Here is a 26,752-nt window from a genome sequence, read left to right on the forward strand (position 1 = left end):
TAGGCCTGGCTTTAACTCCACTGAGCCACCTAGCTCTCTCTCTCTCTCTCTCTCTCTCTCTCTCTCTCTCTCTCTCTCTCTCTCTCTCTGTCTTTTCAACATGACCCTTTGCCTCTTATAAATGCTCTATGGTATATATTTATATTTTAAAATTAAAGTTTGAAATTAACTTTGAGAATTTCATAGCAGCACTTGCAATAATCAGAAATACCTTAAGATAATATAAAGGCTCACAGATCTAGCCAGCTGAGATATCTCCCTCTCAGTGAATGTGAGCACTTGAAGTGGCCTTATCAGAAAACTGCCCTCCCCTCCTCATTTCAACCTGCTTTAGTACTGTGTACAAATCCACTCACTCATTGATGGCTGGCTTCCAGTTTCCTGTTCTAGCTCATCTTCCTCAATACAGGTTTTAATGTCATAAGTCCAGTGATAGAAGGGAGGGCTTAGCAGTCCTGAATAAGATGGACTAGAATAAACATGCAGGTTTAGTGACCCCAAAATTGAAGATGAGGACTGGCTGCTTGAGGAAGAGGTACTGCTGTTGGAGATGGTAGAGTGGGGCCTTTTAAAGGGTGTTGAGTGATCAAATGAAGACACAGCTATAGATGCCCTAGATCTCGACTCTAGAAATAAAAGGATAAAAAAAAAAGGTCAGACGTGCCTCTTTTCCTTGTTATCATCCAAGATAAGACAGAGTAATCTTATCTCTTCCCTTTCCCCTTCTTTCTCTCCCATTCCTTTCCCTTCCCTTCTTTTTCATTCCCTCCTTCAGATTGGGTCTTCTATCTTGCCCTAGGCTAGAAGTACAGGGACTTCTCATAGGTTTAATTCCATTACTGATTTGCAAAGAAGCTTTGACGTGCTGTTTCCAACCTGGGCCAGTTCACCTCTCCTTTGGTGCCCTGATGATGGCTTTCCTCTCTAGGGAGTCTACCCTATTATTCTGGTCTTGGTGTGGATTGACCTGATTGGCTACAGAACAGCTCAGAAAACCTGCGCTCCCTGGAAGCAGTGATTACAGTCATGCATCGAAATGCCCCGCCCCAGATTAATTTCACAATGCATAGCCCTGCTCATATATTTGAGTATATGCTTTACTCGCATACTCATACTCTTGCTCAAAACCCAGAATCTCAGAGCGGGAAGAGACCTCGGAGACTGAAGTCCAACTTGCAAATGAATTGGAAACTCCTCTATGACACACTCAACCAGTGGTTATTAACTTAGACGTGAATCCTTTAAGTGAAAGGAAGCCTGTTCTCAATTTGAGATAGCCGTAATAATTAGGAAGTTTTCCCCTTACATCCCGTCAAAATCTTTCAGTAAATTTTTAATAGCTCCCTATTGCCTCCTGAATAAATGAGAGCTCAAATGGGATGTAAGCTTTTTATCGTATTGGTCTAGTAGAAATACAACTACCACATGTTAGAAAATGCATTATTTTGAATCTCCTATATTTTCAGTGAGGGGATCATTCATTGGAATGAGATCTTACTCAACACGAGGCAATGATTATATACAGAGAATCCTTGATCCTCATCCACCAATACTCCCAGGTCTGGAGTTTGGAAATCAAGTTCCTCCAATAGAAGAGAATAAAGAACAAAGTAATGAGTGGTACCTGTTCCCTTCATGATATAATCTATTGCCCGATCACTTATGGCTGCATCACTGGGCTTGATATCCATGAATGGTTTGTTGCCTATTCCCATAGACACCATTTCTTGCATCCTGAGTTCTAAAATAGAAAAATGTGTAAGTAACACTTGAGAAGGAAACTCTGTAGGATTGTAGACTTTTTTTTAAACCCTTACCTTCCATCTTGGAATCAATACTGTGTATTGGTTCCAAGGCAGAAGAGTGGTAAGGGCTAGGCAATGGGGGTCAAGTGACTTGCCCAGGGTCACACAGCTGGGAAGTGTCTGAGACCAGATTTGAACCCAGGACCTCCCATCTCTAGGCCTGGCTCTCAATCCACTGAGCCACCCAGCTGCCCCCTTTAATAGGAAGTAATGTTAGGAGTCATCTTGCCCATTTCCTCTTTTCACAAAAGACACTGTGCTTGGAAAGGTGATGGGACTTCCTTGATGATGCACAGACTGCAAAGAGCAGGGCCAAGATTCAATGCCAGGTCCTTTAATTCCAAATCCAACATATTCTTTAAGAGTGCTTAATGAACAATTTATAAGGAATTATCTACTGTTTGGGGGTATCTGTTAATAGAGAGACTAAACAGATAGGAAATAGGAGGACAAATGTACATGAGTGACTAAGTGCTGTCAAAAAACTCTATTGTCATGACCTAGGACATCAGTAGGAACCAAAGGAATAAGAGAAAAGAAACAAGAAAGTAGCACTGATGCAACAGGCAGGATATTGATAATTGAGGTAGTTCTCTGTCTTTGATTCCATTTTTGTGGCTGTAGGAATGAACTCAGTTGTAGCTATTTGGGATCTGGGGAGCATAAAAATGGGGCCATCTGGCTGATGTGAAGAGCCTGAGGGTAGAGAAAGCAGCAGTTTTGGGCCTGATAGACCCTGAAAATCAAGTGGAAATGAATTCTGAGAAAAGGTCATTTGAACAGGTAAGAATAGTGGGCAGGTTTGGCAAGGCCAGTTTGGTTCTACTACTTATAAAAATCTACCCCTTCGGGATAAAATATTTGTAGCTTTCAGATAAGCCATTCCTCTTCTTTTAAATTAAAATTTTATTTAATTTAATTAAAAAACCCCTTATCTTCTGTCTTAGAATCAATGCACAGTATTGGTTCTGAGGCAGAAGAGTGGTAAGGGCTGGGCAATGGGGGTTAAGTGACTTGCCCAGGGTCACACAGCTGGGAAGTGTCTGAGGCCAGATTTGAAACCAGGACCTCCCATCTCTAGATCTAGCTCCTATCTGTACAATGAGTCATCTAGCTGCCCCCATAAGACACTCTTTATAGATCTACAGAATAGCTACCCTGATTTTACATGGCTGAATTCTTTATACGCAAGATGGAATATGACTTGTCTTGAATCTCAATCAAATTAAACTCTCATGCAAAATGATACTGTCCATCATGAGCTATGGCTATTGGCTTGTAACTTCCTCATGTTATATACCTCTGTTCCTCAGCGCTTGTCTCCATAAGATTTTCCCTATGATATTTGTCCAAGCAATTTTCACTTCTGCAGAACTTGCTTGAAGGATGTAGGTATCTTGGGATTTCCGCCTCCTTCGGAACCAGATCTCAAACCTCAGACCACTGTCTCCAACGTTTTCTGTCATTCCAATTTCAGCAGTCTGAAATCATAGCCAGGAGCCAGAAAAATCAGCATGTTCCATTTCATCTGAGCATTTTCTACATCAATGTAAAATTGTTTTCACTGCTAAGAGTCTGGTGGCCCAAATAAGTCAACACAGGAATTAATTTCCTGTACAAAGTAAGTCTTGATTTTCTATAGTAGCTTCTGAGCGCTGCAGCCACTTCACGTATGTATGAAATGTTATTTTTCCTAAATGACTTATAAATATAAATTTCGCCTCCCCAGTTGACCTCATTCATATTCATTAATGCATGCTGGATGGGGGCAGAGATTATTCTCCACACCTTCGTCCCCTTTTAAAAATAGGACAACCATTATATTGAAGACATTTTCCTAGAGCTCAGTTATGAGCTTTAGGACACACCCACACCACACACTTATCCCCGGAGGCTCCCTATTTCTTCAGGAGCAAATATTAAATCTTATGTGACATTTAAAATCCTTTACAACCTGGCTTAGTGCTACCTTTCTAGTTTTTTTTTCTCCACACTTTACTCCCTTACATATTATACAGAAGACACTGGCTCCAAGTGGCACTTGTCTCCTCCCTGCTCCTCACACATCTCCTGACTCCATGCGTTTTCACTGGCATCCTCAGGGCCTGGAATACTCTCCCTCTTCACTTCTGCCTTTTGGCTTGTTTGAAAACAAGCTCAAATCTCACTTCTGCAAGAAGCCTTTCCCAGGCTCCACTCCACCCTTGCCCTAGCACTGTGCTGCTAGTGCCTTCCCTATGAGATGACCGTCTATTTTTATCATTTATATTTTGAATATATAATTTTTGTGTGTATCATACATAAAAACTTTTTGCTTTTCTTTGTATCCTCAGCATTTGGCATAGTGCCTGGCATATAATAAACACTTAATAAATCCTTTTTGATGGATTGACACGTCTTACCAAAAGTCAGTTAAGGGAAGAGACAGGAGCAGAGGGTAAGGTAGCAGAAACCCAGATCAAGGTGATCAGGATATTGGGATGAAATTACCCCATTCCAGAGCTTGGCATATAGTTGGGACTTAATAAATACTCATCAATTGATTGGTCTTCCTCCTTCTTCCCATTTCAGATCAGTCAGGACTCTGATTACACTGGTATTTACTAGATGGGAAATTCCTAGGTGGTGCAGTGACCTGGAGTCAGGAAGACCTGGGTTGAAATTCAGTCTAAGACACATACTTAGACACATATCTTAGACTGTGTGAATCAGCTGTGTGATTCTGGGAAAGTCACTTAACCCTGTTTGCCTCAATTTCCTTGGCTACAAAATGAAGTGGAGAAGGAAATGGCAAACCACTCCAGTATCTTTGCCAAGAAAACCCTAAATGAGGCCACAGAGAGTATAACATGACTGAAATGACTGAACGACAAAAAATTCCTAGAGAGTTAGTACTGTTTTGAATTAATTTAGCTTCTGAGAAACACTTTCCCAGGGCCATGCACACTGGGGGATATTCTGATCCCAGGAGTGCTGGCTCCCACTGCAGTGCTAATCTCAGACTACCCTGCCCTCTGAGGGAAAAACCCTGAAATCCAACATTTCTTGCAAACTCAAAGAAGAGGCTTTGCCTTGGCACTCTCTGAGGCCCTAAATTGCTATAAATGCATCCCAACTTGAAGAGGAGTTGTTGTATATGGGGAAATGTCATGTTCTAATTAAAAAATATATAGACAGCAGTACAGACTTTCTCTGCCACTTAAGTCTTAGAGTATTGTCTAGAGTCCTAAGAAGTTAAGTGACTTGGGAAGATTCATGCAACTAGTATGTGTCAGGATGGACTGTGTCTTCCTGATTCTAAGACTAGTTCTCTATCCAGCGTCCCAGTATGTGCTCTTAATCAAAGGCAGGTGGTCAGAAGCTCCCATTTATAGGGGACTGGAGATGCGCAGTCCGTTTGGCGCAACCAGTGGGAGCTTCTTTGCTGCCAAGTGTGCCGAGGGGCGTGATTTAGACAGCTGCTGACTGCTCAATGAGTCTGTGTCACCATAATAGAAATGCAAAATAGAATTATTTTCTCAGGAAACATCTGGCTTCCAGCAAGTCCCATTCAGCAAGACATCTCAAAGCCCCATATAAATAAATACAAGTGGTACAGGGATGACTAACACCTTTGGGGAATAAAGCTGAATTCACAGTGGCCTAAAGTTTTCGGAAAAATCAGGTAATGGGGATGACGGAATGACACAGTGAGGTGTAAAAATACCATCATGTTGCTCTCCATTTCATTCCGTGTAGTTAAGTTTTTGTACTTTTTTCCTTTCCTTGTTTATATTTCATGTAATTTATGAAATCAGAAAAACAAGAAAGCTGTGAGCTCCCCTTAATCTAGAAATAATTTCCAACACACTTGAAAAAAATGTATATTCTGTGCAAAAACCAGTACATTTTGCCCATGTTTTAGATCAGACGATTTGTTTGTTTTTACCTTGAATGACTGTTTATACATATAAATATCATATCCTCCATCAATCTTCTTGGTCTTGCTAAACAAGATAAGATCCTCAAAAAGGAAGACATGTCTTAGATATTTTTTCCTTCCACAACAAACAATAAATTCATCTTGACATCTCAGCTGCCCTTGTTCTTTTAAATTCACCTAGAGAGAGAAAAAGAAGCATTTTAAAGAGAACATGAAGATCTTGTCTGATTTGAAGCAGGTTGAGGGTATGTTTCATTGGTGTTCTTCTTTGCCTTGAAACATCCCTTTAGCCACATAAAACTCTGGAGTTTTTGGAACAGGTACAGGCTTCTAGCTTTATGTATAGAAAATACATCTTGAAAATATTTTTAAAATTCAACAATCCTTTTTTTAAATCTTTACTTTCCACTTTAGAATCAATGCATTGATTCTAGAGCAGAAGAGTGGTAAGGCAATGGGGGCGCTAAGTGACTTGCACAGGATCACATAGCTAGGAAGTATCTGAGGTCACATTGGAATCTAGGACCTCCTGTCTCCAGCCTGGTTTTCTGTCTAGCACTGAGCCATCGGCTGCCTCCTCAACAATGTATTTTTGAAGCATTGATTATGCACCAAGAATGGTTCTAGTTGCTGAGGATACAAATATAAAAATATAAAAAATGATGCCCTCAAATGCATCCTCCAGCTGTAAAGCAGGAGATAACAGTACTTACCTTCCAGTCTTCTTGTAAGGATCAAATAAGATCATATTTGTAAAGAGTTTATCACAGTGTCTAGCACATAGTAGGTGCTAAATAAATGCTAACTACTACTAGCAGTAGTAGCAGCAGCAATATATTATCTAAGAGGGAGAAGACATGTGTATAAATATGCATGACACATATTAAATGAAAATAGTTCCAATAAGAAATTTGAGGAAAATGTCAATTTGCTTACCTTCTAAAGGAGAAGAAAAGAGGGGTGGGAGGGGGAGAAAGAGAGAGAGAATACAGAATGCAAAATTTTGGGGAAATGAATATTAAATCTTTTTGAATATAGTAATGGAGAAAATAAAATTTAAAAAAAAGAAAAAATCAAAGAAGGAAAGGACTGGGGAGAAAGGATCAGGAAGAGTTTCATAAGAGAAGGTTCCCCTCCCTGAGTTAAGTTTTGATGAAAAAAAATGATGAAAAAAATTGATTTAAACAGTCAGATGTGGATGCAGGGCTTTTCAGGTGTGGAGAATGTTCTACATAAATACCCAGAGGCAGGTAAAGGGTATGACAAGGTCTGGGTACAGTTAATAGTCCAATTTAGTTGGAACATAGGATATAAGAAAGGGGGAAATGTGATTGCATGGTTGGTTGGAGCCAGAATAAGAAGGGCCTTAAATGGTAGGCAAATAACAACAATAATAATAATAGTAGTAGTAGTAGTAGTAGTAGTAGTAGTAGCTAGCATTTATAGTACCTACTATGTATTGGACATTGTGCTAAGCACTTTACAAATAATCTTTTTTTGATCCTTACAACAATCCTTCAAAGTAGGTGTTATTATTATTTTAACCAATTAATTAATTTTGTTCATTTTTATCTTTAAATTTTATGTATAATAAAAATACACATCTAACATTAATATTACATAATATCAGAAACTATGAAAATAAATAAAATATTAATTAAATTTTATTTCATTTATTATATATAATGTGACAATATAGAATTAATTAAATATTAATTCAGCTAATATTACTATTATTCCCATTTCACAATTTAGGAGATTGAGGGCGATGGAGATTGGAGATGCTCAAGATCATACAACTAGTAAATGTGTGAGGCTAAATTTGAACTCAGGTCTTCCTGATTCCAGGGCCAGTATTCTATTCACTGGTAAAATAAAGAGATTAAGCTATATGTTCAGGTTCCTTCTAGGTCAGAAATTCTGTGATCCATGTAGGTATTGCTTTAATTCTATGCTCCCCTTTACAGAGCAGCTACCAACAACTCCCAGAATCACAGAATTTGAGTGCTAGAAGGTCCTCAGTAGCCCTCTAATCTAAGACACCCAAAAGGAATCTGGTTATAGAATGTTGCTCCTGCTCTCCTTATTCTTTCCCTTCAAAGCCCAAAGCAGCAAGTTGGAGTGGATGCCTCTGGCTGCAGATAGGTGGATATCATTTCCTTCCTCCCTTTGCCACCTCCCTGCAAGGCTTGGAAAGGGACAAATACTTAAGCAGATGGCACACTTTGGGTGCCTCCCTTGGTCCAGGGCAGGAGAGAGACTTCCCACTGACTTCCCACATGGTAGGGTCAGTTTTGCAAAGGAAGCAGGGCGAGGGAGAATGCTTCCTTACATCACACCCCCGGATGGCATCCATGGCCAGCAAGTCATTCCCGTGGCGAAGCTGGAATTTGACCATCTCCTCGGCAGCTCGGAGGTCGCTGAGCTCCTGTTCCTGTGTCTTGGTGCATTCTTTGATCATGTCCTTTAGCAGCAGGGCATATTTACTCATCCTCTGGATGGGTTTAAGCAGGTAGGAGGCTAAGTCCATCTTATCGCCCAGGTCTTGCTGCTTGTTCTAAGAGAGGGTCAGAAGGGTGAAGGCAGAGGTTAGTTCCATGGCTGGCAACTCAGGGCGATCAAAACATCTATCACTCATGACACTGGGGGCAGGCTTCCCTGGATGGAGGGACGGAAATATAATTACTTTAAAGAAGGCGTTTCCATGGCTGCTAAGCAAAGCGTCCGACTGCGGTTTATTTTTGCTGTAGAGTGCGTACATTCCAAACTGCTCCTCCTGAAAAAGTAGAAGAAACACAATTTTTATTTCCTTTTTTTTAGGTGAAAGCATTTACATTCATCTAAAACATATCTGAACTGGAAATGGACCAGGGCAGGCTTATTCTGTGGCTGGAGGGAAGGACCAGCATCACTGTCCTCTGAAATCCTCTAGGCGGCACTCTTGGACTAGATGCGTTGGAGAGTGGCCCGTCAAGCCCTTTGCAGAGTCTTTGTTCTCCAGGGTTCAGTTTAACCTTTCATTGAGAAATGCCCCAGGCATCCCAGATCTAGCCGGAGAGCTTAGGAAATCAGCCACTTCCCATTGCATGCACAATTCTAAGAACTCCGGCATTCTTCTTAAACAACAGGACGTGGGAAAGACAGGGAAAAGGCAGTTTGGGGGACTTGGGGAAGTCAGGGAAGAGAAACTCAGGGCTCATGGTAAAAACTCTCTGCACGATGGCTTGGACACAAAGTTCTCTACAAACAAAAATTCACATTGTCATGTAGGATTATAATGCAATACAGAGATGGCAATTTGTGGACAGTGATGGTACTTTTAGATGAGCTGAAAGGGTTTTGCAAAGGGGATCTTAATGATTCTTCTAACACTTATTACTGGTACATTTATATGTATGATAATAGTCTGTCTTGGTTGATATATGAGTAAGGAGTCTATTTACGTAAGCCATTACCAGCATAGATGCTCCCATGAGATATGGTTACTATAGCCCTCCTCTCCTCCCCAAGAATGCTTATTTCTTTTGTATCTCTCTATAGAATCTAGTGGGGTAGATAGGTAGTGCCACGGACAGTGTTGCTAGAGTCACGAAGACACATCTTCCTGAGTTCAAAACTAGCTGTGTGGCCCTGGGCAAGTCACTTAACCTTGTTTGCCTCAGTTTCCTCATCTGTAAAATGAGCTGGAGAAGGAAATGGCATTCTAGTACTTTTGCCAAGAAAGCTCCAAATGGGGTCATAAAGTTGGACACTACTGACAAATGACTGAACAACAAATAGCATCTGGTAGAGACTTTTGTCGAAAAGCTGTGTTAATTAGGTTGATGAAAAACATGTTTGGCAAAATGGCAAGCTGAATCCACTCCCACAATGCTGGAAATGGGCTGTTAGCTGAATGACATGACAGGGAGTTTTCTGAGTTTGCAATGGGGTTTTGTTGGAGCAGCCTCAAGTGGGGACATGCAGGTGTGGTGCTCTGCATAGAAGAGGCACCCAGTGCAACCAGGAGTTAATTAAACTGTCACCTCCCCTGTTCTAAGGTGATAGAAGGGAGATTCCCAGCAGGTTTATCCAGCACAGTTCACTGGAGCACCAATGTCAGGGCAGGAAGTCTCTCTAGAAAGCAGGGTATATCCATAAAGCTTTCCCACCTCAGAGAAAGATGGCACTGCTTTTCAAACCCTAAAAATAAATGCAGCTCCAGCCTACACAAGAAGATACCTGAGGGCCATTCTCTTGTTAGGGAAGAATTCTAGGATTTCTGTTTCTCTTTCTGTGGGGGAATAAGATTCAGTGATCCTTACTGTGACTCTGGACCCTTCCTGGATTTGGAAAGGATGATTTGGGGCACCTGGTGGTGCAGTGGATAGAATGTCTGGCCTGAAGTCAAGAAGACTCATCTTCCTGAGTTCAAATCTGGCCTTGGATTCTTACTAGCTGTGTAACTCTGGGCAAGCCACATCACCCTGTTTGCCTCAGTTTCCTCATCTGTAAAATGAGCCAGAGAAGGAAATGGCAAACCACTCCAGTATCTTTGCCAAGAAAATCCCAAATGGGGTCATGAAGAGTTGGACCTGACTGAAAAATGGCTGAACAACAACAAATTTTTTGATTTGGAGCAGCAGCAGCAGTCATAGGAAAAGAAGGGGAGGGGGTGCCTTGAGAATCTTCTTCAGGGGAAGTCACTGCTCTGTTCAGCACAAACCTTTACAGTTTGGAAAGTGGGACCAAGAAGTCACATTGTAAATCTTACTGTCTCTATAACCCAATCTGGTGGCTCCAAGGGGCTAGACTTGAGTGTGGTGTGCAGTATATTGGGTAAGACTATAAAGTGACATGCCTTGCTTCAAGTGAGATATTTTTAAAGTGCTTAGTACAATACCTGGCACAGAACAGGAATTGCTATTAAAATGTCTTATTCCCTTTTCAAACAAATATATTAAAATTCATACATCCAAATGAAAATTATTTTTTTCAGAGAGAACCATTGTCCTTGCAAAACTTCATTCCTTTTCTTTTCATGCTGTCTACTCAAAACATCACTGGGACTTGGTCTTTTGCAATTGTCTTCTGTCTGTGCCACTTTTTTTTCAATATACTCCATAGTGGTAAATATACAGCATGTAAGAGACGGTATTTAATTTTGGAAAATGGCCCCTAATTACATGGCATCAAATCATCCTGGCACCGTGCATGGCTCTGGATTTAGAGAACCTGTGTTTAACTTCCGCCACTGATGTCTATTATTTGTATGTGAGCTTGAGCAAAAAACAACCTCCCCAGGCCTCAGTTTCCTCTTCTATAAAATGATGGGGAAGAACTGTGTTTTTCAATATGGCCATATATAGAGCCATCCAGCACTAGATCCATGCTCTTATAATCAGCTCACTAAGGTGGATGCTCAAGCTTGCTAGTGCTATCTTTGGTTTAAAAACAAAAGAAAAACACAGAATCGACATAATATTTAGAGGTTGAGTTTCTTGTGTGCCTTCAAAATTGGATCTGAAGACCATTCCAATTTCTCTTTGTAAGTTTTTGAGTAAAGCAAACTGTCTTAGCAGCATGTAACTGTTTGTTGAGGCTAAATACATATTTGTAAATGCAGAATAATCAACAAATATTCACTATTAAATTCAAGCACCAGTGCTCTGTTTATATTTGTTGTGAAGGATGATCATTTGTAAGAGCTTATGTAGGTCAGCTCCTAATAAGTAGCTGAGTCTGGAGTTCTGAGGCAAGATTAAAGATATCTGGGAACTCAGACATATTTTCATTTATTCGAAGGCATCAATGATTTGTAAAAGGAATATCTTGCTTAAAACCAGCTAGGGATACTTGTCTTCTAATTGTAACCTCTCCATTAAGTAATTGTGTGGCCGTACACTAGTCATTGAACTACTCTTGGCCCAAGAAATGAGGAGGCCTTAGAGCTATTTAGATGTTTCTCCCAGCTCTGTGCCCTGAAATAATTTGTTCAATCTGTCCATTCAATGATTAACATGGATAATTACAAGCCATATCTTAATATAAAAATGCACTTCTTGTTTATTCCCTGTGGGATATGAATCTTTTGTCTTTGGCTAGAACACATTTCAGCTTGCTAGAGCTCCCAAAGTGTGGACCTCAATCCCAGTCTCAGTATGTCCTGTAGAGTCACAGATAGAAGTGAGTCATTTCCAAGTATAGCTTTTGCATGCTTTAAAACAAAAGGCTTATAATCTAGAGAAGTACAAATTACATTATGGATAAAGTTTTGTTTCATTTATTTATTTTATTTGTTTGAATGAATTAAAATTATTTTGTTTTGGTGGGGGAAGGAGTTCAAATTCCAACTAGGAATACAGCCTATTCCTTATGGATTTAGACTGAGCCCAACCATATCATTTTACAGAGAAGGAAACCAAGGCATAGAGACATTAAGTGATTTGCCTAGTCACACAGCTAGCATAATAAGCAAAATCCAAATCCACGTGTTCCTTACTCCAAATTTAATGCTCTATCCAATAGACCACAATTTAGAGCTAACGTCATAGAATCATTGCTTCAGAGCTAAATGGGAGGCCACCAATTGACTAATTTTATAGTTGAGAAACCGAGGCCTAAAGAGGTGGAATAATTTGTCCTGGGTCACTTAGGTTTAGGCCCTTCTGTCCTCACACCTGGACTTTTGCAATAGTCTGAAGGTCAATCTCCCAGCCACAAGTCTCTCCACTCTCGTCCATTCTCTACTTAGCTATCAAAGTGTTCTTCCCAGAGCTCCCCAACACCCCGAACTCATTAAACTTCAGTAGCTCCCTATTACCTTCTGGATGAAATATAAACTCCTGTGGCATTCAAAGCTTGCCTTCCCCCTTTCCAGTCTTCTTACCACTTCCACCCACACATACTCTATCTGGGCTTTATTGTTCCTGGAGCAAGTGGGTTAGAGCATTTTCACTCCCTGACCCTCAGACCTGGAATGCTACATCCCCTGGCCAACCCAATTGTCTGCATCTAAAATCCACCTTCTACAGGAAGCCATTCCCAATCTCCTTCATTCTAGAGCCTTTCCTCTATTGATGAATTCCAACTGATCTACAGATAACTTGTTTTGACACAGCTGTATGACTGTTGTCTCTCCCCCTCTAGATTGTTAGCTACTTGAGTTTTTGACCTTTCTTTATATCCTACATGCTCAGCAGCATTTGGCACACAGTAGGTGCTTCGTAAATCTTGATCAATTGCCTAAAATGGGCGACATGTAGTATAGCTATAATTTGAACTCAGGTCCACTGATTCCAAATTCTTGCCTCTGCCTTTTGCCACTTCCCAAGCACGTACAAATCCAGCTTGGTTAATGTTAACAGTGGTTCTCAGCTGTATTTTGCACTAAACAGGTTCTCAATAGACATTTATTGATTTGATTTGATTCCCAGCAAATGCCAAGATTACATAAGGCCTGACTATAAAATCCCTTGTACCTGGTGGTAGAGAAATGAATTCTAAATTCCACATTAATTGGTCTAAACGCCGCTCTTGGGAGGAAGTCTATATTCATCTAGGAAACAAAGGAGCTGCCCTTGCAGCACCATTATCTATTTCTATCATCGAGTCTTTTTCATCAACCCTCACGGGCAGGGCTTGAGTCTTCTTGGCCACATCTGATTCTCATTTTATTGGAACCACGAGCTGGGTTTACACAGCGTAATGAAATTGAGGCCGAGCACATAATCTGACAGTTCTTGCCCAGATACTACACTGTTTACTTAATGACTCGAGTAATCCAGGAAATGAGAAATCTGATTTTGGGGAGAACGAGAAAGGTTACATGAAACTGTCACGGGCGGCTCTCTGACAAACTTGCCTTCAGGCCTAGGGCTAAGGGGGCCAATCACGCTTTTCTTGGCCCTAGAGGGACTCTGTGGTGTCTCTGTGGTCAAAGCAGTTAGCTACAAATAATACCACTTGTTTGAATCAGTTGTCATCTACGCAGATAGAAGTGATTTGTGACCTTTTGTGGGAAAAAAAACAAAACCTGATTAACAACCAGTGGTGTAGAAGTCCATTAAGATTACTGAAGAGCAGGGAGAGAGGGAGGGAGGGAAGGGAAATTGAGCTGTTGAAAATCAGTGTGACTTCCCCAAGATAGAAGTTGCCTGGAGGGTACCTGTGGAAGAACCTGTGGCTATTAGATTAGGGTGAATCATAGGGTGGTCATCTATGCCTCCTCTCTTTCTGGGTTTCCTTCAAGACTGGGTTCAAATGCCACTTTCTTCAGGGTGCCTTTTTTAGGATCCATTCTCCCAACTTGGACCCCACCTTTATCTTCCAACCAGTACCTTGGTGTCTTCCCACTGAGATTTCTTTGATTATATACTATTTACACTGCATAAATCTTTATCTGTACAAAATTTTTCCCCCATATCATCCCCATTAGATTGTAAAACCTTTGAGGGCAGGGACTGCCTTAATCTTTGTTTGGATCGCCAGGATTTAGCACAGTGCCTGGCACACTATGGAAGCTAAATAAATACTTGTTGACTGTCTAACTGGGGGAGCCCTGGGAGAAGACAGCTCTAGAGGGTCCTGGACTTTGTGCTCATTCCACTTAAGGTCTGCAGAAGAGACCTGAGTTATGGACAGAGGTAGATAAAGAATCTTTCTTGGGAAATCCTCTTCTTTCTATTCACTTCAGCTGACATTTATTAAGCACTTGCAATGTGTAGGACACTGTGATAGGTACTAGAATAAATACTTATTTTTGTTCTCATAGAATTTACAGTCTAGGAGATAATTATGACCCATACAAAAGTTATAATATTCTTTAAAAAAAACCTCTTACTTCCTTAGAATCAATACTGTGTATTGGTTTCAAGGCAGAAGAGTGGTAAAGGCTAGGCAATGGGGGTCAAGTGACTTGCCCAGGGTCACAAAGTTAGTAAGTGTTTCAGGTCAGATTTGAATAGCACCTCCCATCTCTAAGCCTGGCTCCCAATCCACAGCTGCCCCCAAAAGTTACAGTATTCTTAAGGGCAGTGATTACTTGATTATTTTTTGCCTTTTCATCCCTTGCCCATAGCACATTTTCTAGCACATGTTTAATGCTTGATAAATGCCTTTTCATTATTTTATTCATACATAAATTTATTTATGAATTTATCATCCCCTCAAATGGAATGTAAATTCATTGAAGACAGATGGTTTTGTTTTTGTCTTTATGTCTCTAGCACCTAGGACAGTGTCTGGCCCAGAGTCAATGCTTAATAGATGCTTGTTGTTCCATCAATTGATTAATATTCCTTTTTGAACCCTAGATCCCAGGTAGTTCTCAAATCTAATGGTATTATAGAACAAAACCTTGTGAGGAAGTGAGGGTCTAGTGGGCTTCCTCAACTTTGCCAGGTCGCCAGGAACATAGCAGTGTCACCCAAAGCTCTAGTTGCCAAAAGGGCCTGGGTCAGGATTAATGTTGGTGACAAATATAATGACAATTGACAGCAGAGAAATTCAGAGAATCAGGAAAGAGGAACAGAATGACCCTTAAGAGATTATGATGTTTTGGCTGAGAGGAAGGATGAGGAAGAGAAGTGAGGACTTTGGTCTAGCAGTGGTGATGGGTGGGCATAAGGCGGGAAGGGTAGTTGGATACATCTCCTGAATAGGATGCTTAGGGCTCTTTCTTTTCCATACTTAGGAAAAAGGGGTTAGAAAGAAAAAAAGGCTTGAGGGCTAGAGAAAAGAGAAATGTTAAAATACTAGAAAAGAAAAAAATGGCAATAAGGTTGCATAGAAACAAAAGTAGATTTATTTTTAAAAAGTAGATATGCACTGGACCTGTGATTTCACTGGCAGAGGGCCCTTTTTTGGTAAGAAAAATCCCCCTCCAAAATATAAATGGGAACTTCTCTTTAACTTACAGTCTGAGGGTCACCTAGGGTCATACGGTAAGTGTCTGAGATAAATTTGAATTGTCTTCTTTACTCTAGGCCCAGCACTGTAATCACTAACATCTAACGGCCTCTCTACTACTAATGAAGAAACTATTTTCTGAGTTCATGACTTAGTACTGTTGTGACCTAGAATTTTCTTTTTTTCATGGCAAAGATGTTAGCATCTGAAGCAAGAGTTGTTTGTAAGGCTCATGTAATTACTTGGAGTGAAGAAGAGAGAAGAGGAAACCTTAGATTTTGGTTTCCTTATGAAAACTTCCATTTTGACTCTATGTATTTGGTACTTGACAATTCAGAAGCTTTTCTTACATAGGCAATGCTACCCAGGCCACCTGCTGTACTTTTATTTATTAATGGGACTTGTGTTGTTTTCCTCTTGCTTGGCAGACCTTGGTCTCTAACAGGCTGCTAAGGAGATGAAAAGAAGACATCCAGTAATTTTCCCTTTCTCTGGCTCTTGGCATTCTCATTAGGCTTTCGCCAGGGGTGGAGGGCAGTCAGCGGATGGCCATCTCTCAATGTCTGTTTTGACATTCTCAAGCTCAGCATGATTTTGGCATTGCTCCTCAAGCACTTTTGCTATGGTTCTGCCATTCAAAGAACAAAGAAACAACAGTTCCAAAGAGCATATGTCATCATTCTCCTACATCTAAACAGGAGGGGTGCCCAAATCCCAAAGCAGGGCTGTACCATCACTCCTGGTGGTCTTACTTTCTGAGCTTCAAAAAATGGCTGAAGTTTTCCTTTAGCAATCACCAGAGGAGAATTGAAGAGAGGCATGTAGTTCTTGACACATTCCAGAGCCTGTCCCTCATTACCCCAAATATTAGAGAGAGGTATTAATAAGCACAAGTTAATTCATCATTTTATTTACTTGTTCATTATCCTCTATGGAGACAGGAGAACTGAGTATATCCACTTGTCTCTGGAAACTCTTACCAAATGCCATTAATGAGAGCAGGAAATGGCTTTTGAACATAGGGATGAAATGAATGAGTCACTTATGTATGGAAGGTATGAATAGGAAATATGACTTTAGAGAAGTCATGAAATGGATGGCACTGTTATTATTCATCCTTTGTTTTCAAAGAGGACAATGACATTATAGGATGATGTCTTGACTTGTCCATGATTGGATTTAAATGAGGCAGAGTTGTATAAATGGAGTCTGAGAATCAGGAACTCAGAACCTGTAGGAACATCAGAAAGCCATGTAGTACAACTTTTACCTGAATAAATCCACTCTACAAGGTCCCTGGCAGAGAATCATACAATCTCTGTTGGAAAACCTTTGGAAACAGAAAGCTCATTACCTCCAGAGATGGTCCATTCCACTTTCAAATAGACTCCAGTTATTAGGAATTTTTCTTTATATTTGGCCAAGTGCTGTATCTCTTTAATATCCACCCAGTTATTTTGGTTCAGCCCTCTGGGATTAAGTAAATTAAAGCTAAACCTTCTTTGACATCATAGTTCCTATTAAGAGTGTAAACTCATTGTAGGTGGGAGGAACTTTGTAATATTGATTGAGACAGTGACTGTCACAAGGTTTTTGTATTGAATTAAATACTGGGCGGTATATACCTTGTCCCCATGCAAATTTTCTCTTCTGCCAGATAAACATATCTAGTTTGTTCCATCTAAACCATGTCATAGTTTTGAATCCCTCTTAAAATGTTGTGCCAAGAGCTGAACACAACTCCACTCCAGATGTGGTCTGACTTGGGAAGAGTCATTGGCAGCCTGAGAAAACACCAGTAATTTTTATTTTGTCTTGTTTTGGCAATGCAATCAATTGCTTAACTGGCATGGAGTTTGTAGACCTGTAAAAGCCCCAGTTCATTTTCAGGTGGGCTGTTAATTACTTCTCCCCTATCTTGTACTTATATTCTTTTCAAAATCTGATAGAAGAGGAGAGGGCTTTCTGGAGGGGTGGAGTAGAACTTTCTTGGACAAACTACTGTGTAGGGACACCGGTGCAGGACCACACATTTATCCCTTTTAAATTTTATTTTATTAAATATGACCCATTTTTCTAGCCTGACAAGATCTTTTTGGATCTCCTTTCTTGTTTTTGAATTTTTGGGGCCCAAGCCCATTTGCCTTGATCTTCATCAATGAAAGGCAATGTAGATGAATGGGATAATGGCAAGGAAATATTGGGATTATCTTAGGTAAAAATGATCCATATATACTGGATATTTTTATGGTAGGGATATGATGAGAAGTATTAAGCTTGCTTGATCAAAAGCCTGAAAGAGAAAGACTATATTCAAGTAAAATTTTAGAGAACAGCCTTCAAAACTAAGAGCAGAGAACATTCATCTTCTGCAAATCAAATACTGCTCCATGAAAAATGTTACGCAACTTGATTAACTTGTTCTGTTTGTGCCTATTACTGGGCCTTCTAAAAAACAGCTCTTAACCTAAACATTCTGATGAAAGTACAAAAGAGATTAAAAAAAAAGTCCTCGTGGTCCTAGGATAGAAAATGAAGTCCTTTTGCAATCTAAAAGATCATAGATGGGGTCAAAGGGTCAGAGCTGGAAGGGCCAATCTAGTCCAATCAACAGTTTAGTGATAAGAAAAAGGAGGGCTGGGGAGAAGCTCAGAAGGTGAATGGAATTGAAAGCAATCATTTCTCTATCACTAATCTGAACTCATCAAGACTTATAGCTGCCATATTCAAGTGCAGAGACCATCAGGTACAATTCTGGATTGGGAGCAGGTGGTTTGACAGTAAGTAGGTTAGCCCACAAATGGGATGTCTCTGAAACCATTTTAAAAACCATAAAGTCCAATAGAAATCTGTAATATTCTTCTTATTATTTCCATGGACAAGCACTAGGAGACCAACAGCAAGAAAATCCAAGAGAGTACTGGTCTGTACCACCCCCACTTCATCCTTCAGACACTGAACTTGGGGATTTTATGACCAGAGAGCCTTTGCTTGAGTGCTGGGAGGTGAACTGTTCATTTGAATCCATTTGCACACACTCTATACATTTTTCATCCCACAAATGACTATGTGTGTTGTGTGCAATATTAATTCTCTGAGGGTGAGGGAGAGCATTGTGAAGAATGATTTCCTTCCACTGGTACTCTCACTTCCTTCTTGATTTTAGAGTGACCAGGTTAAATAACACCTTAGCCCATTTCTAAGGATTTGGAACTAAACCCTGAAAAAGCCTTTTGGAAGAATAAGAAATTGTTTTCCAAACAACCTTGGAGCTTGCCTCCTGTACGCATGTCCTGACTCTGCATTCTCTCCATTTTAAGCACCTGAAAAATTTCAAATGAACTACCATAGGCATATAGCAATATTCCCTATCCAGAAGAAACTTTTAAGACTGGGAAAGACTTGCAGGGCATTCATTAACTAGAGGTCATTTTCTTGGTGAAACCCAGAACTGCTAAGGAACAGAGCAATTCCCTTGGTAACCATAACAACTGGCTAGCTGGAGACACGTGGATTCCTGTGAATCCCAGGAAGGGGAACTTACATGTCTCAGAAAACAGTGGCTGACAGGCAAGGGGCAGTCTCTGCAGTGCTCCAGCTCTTTTAAGAAATACTGACAGTGGAAATCATAAAGCTTCTCCAGGTTCCCAAAGATTATGTTGCGTTTCCCTCGCAAGTCCTGGGGCAGGTCCATTCTTTCCATTTCTGGAAAATAGTTGTCGATGATATATCCTAAGGATCTAACATATTCCCTTTCAGTGGTGATCATTTCATCCATTATATGCTGCACTTTATTGCTGGAAGACACAGAACATCTATTTTGAACATGGACAGTTCATGACAACGTCTAAACATCACTCAAACATGGCGAGGGATCCTTGGCTGCAGTGGCTTTGCATTGGGTTTTATAAAATAAATTTTATTTAATGTTATACAGCATGTCATAAACAGGAACAAACATAGGCTTAAAGAACCCTAGACTTAAAAAATAAAAAAAAAGAAGATAATTATTGAACAGAATTGCGGAGGTAAGCAGGGTTATAAATAGATTGGTCACATGGTCAAAAAGGGAATCAGTCCATTCAGCTCTTCCAGTTTTCAAAGAATGAATAATTCTAAGCAGTATTAGTAGATGGCACAATACCTTGGTTCTCCTCCCTTCCCCCAAGATTCCTTAGAGTAGATCCAGGGCAGGCATTGTGGGTACTCTAGGCAAGGATGAAATTAGTATGACACTTCTGTCTACTCACCCCCTCCCACTTGAAAAATTCAATTCCTCTATGCCACTCAAAATAAATTATCACAGCATAAATCACCATGTTCCTTAGAGAATGAAATTTTCTGGCATTAAAAGCATGTACATTAAAAAAAATCCCAAACAACCATTCCTTAGTGCATCCTTTGTAAATCATAGTTTACCCTTGGTGGCTAACTACTTTACTTGCTTACTTGGATTTGGAAAGATCTCTCTGGCAGAGAGTTTCCCATGTTACTTATAAAGAACAGTGTTGGCCTTTCTGATGGAAATTAAGAGGACAATGTATAATATTTCCCAGGGGCTTCATGCATTGGTGAATTTTAGACTCAGAAGGGATTTAAGAGACCACCTATACAAAACTCTCCTGGAAATAGGGTCCTATCTAAACAATTTACCCATCATGTCACTCAGCCTTTGTGTCAAGACCTCAGTGAAGGGATACTTACTACCTGGCAAGGTAGCTTTAATATCAATTTTACACAGCTTTAATTATCAGGAAGCTTTTCAAGCCTAAACTTGCCCCTTTGCAGTTTCCAATCACTGTTCCTAGTTCTTCCCTCTGATGTAAAAAAGAAAAAGTCTAATCCCTCTGTTACATGTCAGCTCTTCTGAAGATAGCTATCATGTGTGCCTCCCTTTACGACTTTTCTTTTTTGCTTTTTTAAAACCCTTACCTTTGGTCTTAGTATCAATTCCAAGACAGAAGAGTGGCAAGGGCTAGGTGATTGGGGTTAAGCACCTTGCTTAGAATTCCATATCTAGAAAGTCTGAGGTCACATTTGAACTCAGTTCCTCCTAACTCCAGGCCTGGCTCTCTATCCACTGTGCTACCCAGCTGCCCCAATCTTTTCTATGATAAACATCCTAAATTCTTCCAACCAGTTCTCCTGAAGCATGAACTTGAGGCCTAGTTAGTCTCCTCTACACACTCCTCAGTTTTTCAATGCCCTACCTCAAACATGGTGCCCAAAGTTTCACACAAAACTCCAGATGCTCAGAGCAGATAATGGGGCTGTCATCTTAATTTTTCCTGGATCTTATGTACTTCAATGTAACCCAAGATTGCATTAGTTATTCTGGCTTTCAAGTCACATGGCTGACTTTTATTTAGCTTACAATCCATTAAAACTCCCAGATAGTTTTCAGATGAACTGTTGTCTAGCCATTCTTTTCCATCATGTACCTGTTCACTGATTTTTTAAAATCTAGATTTGATTTTATCTTTGTTCGTGTAACATTACATCTTATTATCAATGTTCTAATCTATCAAAATCTATTTGAATCCTGTCTTCCAAAATGTTAATTATCCCATCTTCACATTGGATATGCATGATATATCTACCATTATCCAAGCCATTAATAAAATGTTATATACATAACATTTTATTAATGTTATTTATTAATTAATGTTAATTATCAATTAATATATATATCTTGAGTCAAAATGACTTTAATTTCAGAAATAGAATTCAATTCTTGGAGTCTTAAACATGCGAGTAGTTCTATAATTAAAGAAGAGTTGAATACATTCAACAAAATAAAACACAAAAATGAGATGTATCTAATGAAATAAATTGGAGAAAACTGGCTTCCAATTCATCAGCGAACTATCGAGATACAATGTGCTCTGAAAAATCCATTATGTCTCAACCAAATAGACATTGAGAATGTAAACTGTGGTTTGAAGGCAACAGGCCTTAAAATAAAATGGATTCCAAAGACCTAGGAAAAGAAATACTTGAGATGAAATATTAGGAAGTAGTCAAGAAGGGTTCAAGACACCCAGGTCAAGGAAAAGGAGCAATGGGACCAGTAGGATATACCTATCATGGTCAGGATAAATGTCCACAGGAAACTGTCCCTGATGCAATCCATCCTAAAATAGGAATTGTAGATAATGTACTACAAAGATAAGACTATTTCCTATCAGGAAGCAACTGCTTTAGAATGTGATCAATGTAAAATAGGCTATGTCCTTAGAGAGTAGGATATGTTTTGAAAGGCTGCTGAAATGAAGAAATGGGATATTCTAAACCTTATTAGTCTGAGAGCCATTATGGAGTGCATAAAAAAGGAGAAATGGTGTGAGAATTTGTCATGGGGTCTCTAAAGTGAAAAAAGTAAGAGCCTGAGCAGCTAACATTAATATCCCTCCTTTGTGGCCCAAGGTGGCAGTGTCTCCCATACATTGATGAAAAGTACCTAAGACCATGTTGAACTAAAAGGGTACTGGATTTGGAACCTGAGTTTTGATCTCAGCTCTGTCATTTGCAACTCAATGTAACTTGAGCAAATCACTCAACTCCTTTCTGCCTCAGTTTCTTCATCTGTAAAACGAGAAGGCTGATCTAAATGGCCTCCAAGATCTCTTCCAGCTCTGAATCTGTGCCTTTGATTTCTAAAAGCTCAAATCCATGATCTTGTTAGCCTTCTTTGCTGTGTCTCTGTATTCAGGAAGTAATCTGATTTTTATATCATCTCCAACTAGATTTCCTTACTGGTAAGAGTCTGTATTGCCCAGTTATGGCTCTCAAAACTAATCAAATTGGCCTTCCAGTTTGTAAATCAGCCTAGTGTGAATTTGATTAGTACAAATCACCCCACCAGATCTTGGTTACTCTTACATAAATTGATAAAATGGGTCTTCAAACTATAAAACTCAGCAGGAAACCCTGGAGCACAAATGGAAGACACTATAACTAAGAGACCAAGTTTACAGGATATTGACTTGTCACCATTTGTAAGATATGACAAAGATTGCTGAAAGAGTAATCTTTTTTTTTTTTGAAACAGTGGTTTGGTGATATATTTTCACCGGTTTTAATGTTTTGTTAATGCTTTTTGTTTTTCTATCAGAGTTGATCTGGTGATTTAGCTCAAAATAATAATTTAATTAGATTAGGGAATAAAAGCCAAGAACCAAGGAGAGTATGTAATGACTGAATTCCTGACTATTCCTGAATTTGTCTCCCCTGAGTACCATTATAAATAATCCCTAATTTTTTAAATTTTCAATAACTCTAAAGATATATTAATTAAACACTAAAATAAAGTAAGCTATGAGCTGCTTTATAATTCTACCATTATCATTTTGGTTGGTTAGTCTTGTTAGAATAAGTTGTTGTGAGGGTGACTTGAGCAAAGTGTCCTCTATGACTAATTTCTTTTTTTTTTAAATCACAGGGCTTTTGGGTAAAACCCCTCTAGTTTAGACAACAGCCTACATACCAGTCTCTGAACGCATTATTTCTAATTTTTTATTTTTGACTGCTGAAATAAGAAGTATTTCCCTAACTCTGATTTTTGGGAAGGACTGGATTTCTTTAAGTATGGATGGGTGTTTCCCCATAGGTGCAACTTCCTCCCACAATTCCTATTGTAGGCCACATATTTCCACTCAATGTAAAATTCCTGAACCTATCTTACAAATTTATACATTGCCGAGGGGGAAAAAAAAAGGCAATGTCTCTCTAAAGTAGTCTATTCCCTTCAGGACAAATTCATGTCAGAAATAATTTCTTCCTCAAAGAGTACAGACTAATTCAGAGATGGGACCGAGTAAAGAATGGTAACTAAATATGCTCTGTCTACACAGAGTTCATGTCTATAGCATCCTAAGCTCAAACCTTTCCTCACTGCCTTTCCCATCCCTGCAAAAAAGTTCAATGTAGGTATTAATTCATTGATTTGGGAGCTAATTATCAAGTTCAAGGATGAACTGAGTTTTTGGATTCTCCTCTTTGTCTACTTTGTGCTGGCCTCCCTCTTGGCAACATCATACTCTTTGGAACCTCTGGTAAAGAATAAGTGAGGGGAAATGAAGATGAAATCTTGTAAGCTTGTAAGATTATTTTCTCAGATGGTTTTCTTTGGGGTATGTGCACATGAATGGTGCACGTCTGTCTGTCTGCCTGTCTGTCTGTGTCTATTTTGTCTTATGGAGTGAGAACAGAAGAAATCAACTATTGATTAGAATGGAATTTGGGGTTAATAGGTGGATCCTGATTATCTGAGTTATTTTCATTACTATGGATAACTCAGAATAGATTAGAGGTTATCAGGGCTGTAAGACACAGCCCAGGAAATAATTATATTTATATTAATAATCTCACAGAGAAAGACATTTGAATCTTAATTGCTTTTATGTTCTATGTAAAGATAGGCATTTAATAGGTCAGGACAAATAAAGAAGGATGAGGATTGAGGAAAGGCTAGTAGATAGGACAATTAAGACACCATTGGTGACCTTGGAGGGGATGATTGTGGTTGAATGATGAGCTCAGAAGCTGGAATGCAGAAAGAGTTGATAAGAGTGGGAGGATAGAGCAGCACTGAATGTACCCAGTTTTTTCAATAAGTTTAGCTGAGCAGGGGAGGAGAGATAAAGGATGATAGCTGGCATAGGGATGCAGTCAGGCTTTAAAAAAAATGGTAGGTAGCCTTGGATGGGTTTGTAAGTGGCAGAGAAGAAACTAGCAGTTAGGGAAAGTCTGCAGATTAGACAGAATGGGGTTAATGATGGGATAATATAATACCTTCTTCATAGGGTTGTCATGGGAAACAGTACAGTGCCTTGACAAATGGTAGGTACTCAATAAAGGCTCAATGCATTAAACTGAAAGTATTTTGCCTTCTTTTAACTTACCATCACGCCTTTTACTAATTTTGCATATTCTATGTTAAAAAAAATTCCTCCTATGGAATGAAAGTTCCTTAAGGGCAAGAACTGGTGCAATTTTTGTCTGTATCCCAAGTGCCTAGTATAGTGCTTGGCACAAAATAAAACACAATAAATACTTGTGAGTTGCCTGATTTATTGTTTCTTTAAAATATAGACATTTATCAATATTAGGTGTATGTATGTGGTTTTTTTGGTGGTTGTTTTTGTGCTTTGCCATTCAGATGTCCTAAATTGTTAACCCATTGCTGTAATTATTGCTCTGACATCATCATCCTCACTTTGGATTCAGGTACTACTTTATGCACTAATGAAAAATACTTTCCTCTTGAACTTAAAACCAACCAAACCCAAAGCCACTAATGGAAGATATTCAGACTGCTAATAAAGAAGTTCAAACAAGAAAACACAATGATATGAAAATTGAAATTCAAGTTGAATCCAGAGTTATGGTCTAAATTTCTTAGCCTGGTGGATTATCTTTATCCTTATTTTCACTGTCAGATTCTTTACAAATACTTTACAGTTTGATAAATCACAATTTACTCCTTCAAGAGATATGGTATAACAGAAAAAATTGTGCACAAACTTCTTACCTCTTGGCACTTAGAAGTAAAGAAAAATATGTTTTTTTTTTTTAAATATTACTCATTTTCAAATCATGATGTTGGTTTGCTAACTGTATTTTCTCCATCTAGACCAGAAAAACGAGTCTGGTCCATTGTCTGTATAATTAAATTATCAGCTTAATGATCAGTTAGTATTTGTGGGTCTCTACACCACAAGGAAAAAAAAAGAGAGCAAAAAGGAAATATTTTCACTGATCTTCATCCTAAAAAAATCAGGAAAATATTTCTGAACATACCCAATTGATTCAAACCAAGCTCATATTCTTTTCTGTCTGGACAGGTTGTTTGAAGCCCTAGAACGGAGCATCTCAGTTTCTACAATGTAGAAAAGCATGGATGCATTTACAGTTTACATGTTTCTAAAATCCTCTCCTTTCTAGGTTCAGAGGATTGAATGGTGGTCTTTTCTCACCTTCCTGCTCTCTTTCTTTCCTCCTCGGTATGATGAATCCTGGAAGGGGACGACAAGCTTCGGTTCCTACTGACCAGAGGGCTCTTAATGTTTGGCTTTTGTCCATGTTTTTTCTCAGCGGCCACATTGCTGGCCACCTCCAGTCCTTTTATGTAAACACCAGTGTATCCGTGCCGATGCAGCTCACTGGGGCTGCTGTCAAGCTGAGGAAGTTCAAAGCTTTGTGTCTTCTTCATGATCTTCTTGAAGGGGTGTTTCCTATGGCGGGTAGTTGGAGACTGGATGGGTTCCGAATAGCAAGTAGAGATGTTATCCATGTCCTCCAAGAGAGGACTGGTTCTGGGGAGTCCCCCCAACAGTGGAGTAAGACTTGGTGAGGGTGATGTGCTAGGAGGAGTAAACATTCCTGAGCTTGGCCCCTCTTGCTCTGAAAGAACCTGTATTCCAGAGAAACTAGCTCGCTGGGAGAACAACAGTCCATTATTTTCCCAAAGGCTACTGTCAAGACTAGTAAGAGGAAGTCCAGGCACCTGACCATGCTTCCTCAGACCTTCAATGACAAACTCATGTTCTCCTTTTGAACTAGACTCCAGGAGAACCTGGCTGAAAGACTGTCTGCCAGATCCTCGGATGGCTTCAGAGAGGACCTCTTCTAAACGATGCTTGGTCTGCTGACATTTCAGCCATAAAATATTCCACTGTTTCTGCTCCTTCTTGCTACCAAGGCCCAGTACCATCTCATTCACTTTGTGGAAGTTTTCAGCAGACACTTTCGTAGCTTCTTGATGATAGCTTTTTAAATACTCTATCACTGATGGAGAATAATTAGTCTCTAGCGACAGATGTTCAAGGTACTCATTGCAATGGAGCATCCATCTGTTTGCCTGTGTTACCAGAAAAGAAAGTATGGATTAATCCGAGCTTCTATAAATTCCATGCGTGTAAACAATGTTCCTATTTTCTGAGACACTTCAAAATAAAATGGGCCAGTTGGTCAATACTCTTTCTATGCATTTCTGAGCCTGCAAGGCAGGTAAATGAGGAATTTATATGATGTAAGAAGTATATAAGACTTACTATTTACTTCTTAACAAAAGCTTCCACATGAGTCAGTTGAGAAAAGTCCTCAATGAATTGGTCTTCACTACTATATAGTTGAT

The 26,752-nt window shown here is 39.5% G+C and overlaps 1 protein-coding gene across 5 annotated transcripts in view; it reads right to left on the reverse strand.

Moving 5' to 3' along the window:
- The window catches only part of PLEKHG4B (pleckstrin homology and RhoGEF domain containing G4B), a 353,991-nt gene that overhangs the window by 12,379 nt on the left and 314,860 nt on the right, over positions 1-26,752 (reverse strand). For all 5 annotated transcript variants that reach the window (XM_056824353.1, XM_056824355.1, XM_056824356.1 and 2 more), the window contains 8 exons: positions 25,593-26,476; positions 19,160-19,412; positions 8,414-8,503; positions 8,060-8,284; positions 5,734-5,904; positions 3,106-3,286; positions 1,625-1,741; positions 357-626 (listed from right to left, as the gene is read on the reverse strand). In XM_056824353.1, coding sequence (XP_056680331.1) covers positions 357-626; positions 1,625-1,741; positions 3,106-3,286; positions 5,734-5,904; positions 8,060-8,284; positions 8,414-8,503; positions 19,160-19,412; positions 25,593-26,476 — 2,191 coding nt within the window. The remainder of the gene's footprint in view (positions 1-356; positions 627-1,624; positions 1,742-3,105; positions 3,287-5,733; positions 5,905-8,059; positions 8,285-8,413; positions 8,504-19,159; positions 19,413-25,592; positions 26,477-26,752) is intronic.

The sequence above is a fragment of the Monodelphis domestica genome, chromosome 3 (genome assembly GCF_027887165.1).
Source record: "Monodelphis domestica isolate mMonDom1 chromosome 3, mMonDom1.pri, whole genome shotgun sequence".
Lineage (NCBI taxonomy): Eukaryota > Metazoa > Chordata > Mammalia > Didelphimorphia > Didelphidae > Monodelphis > Monodelphis domestica.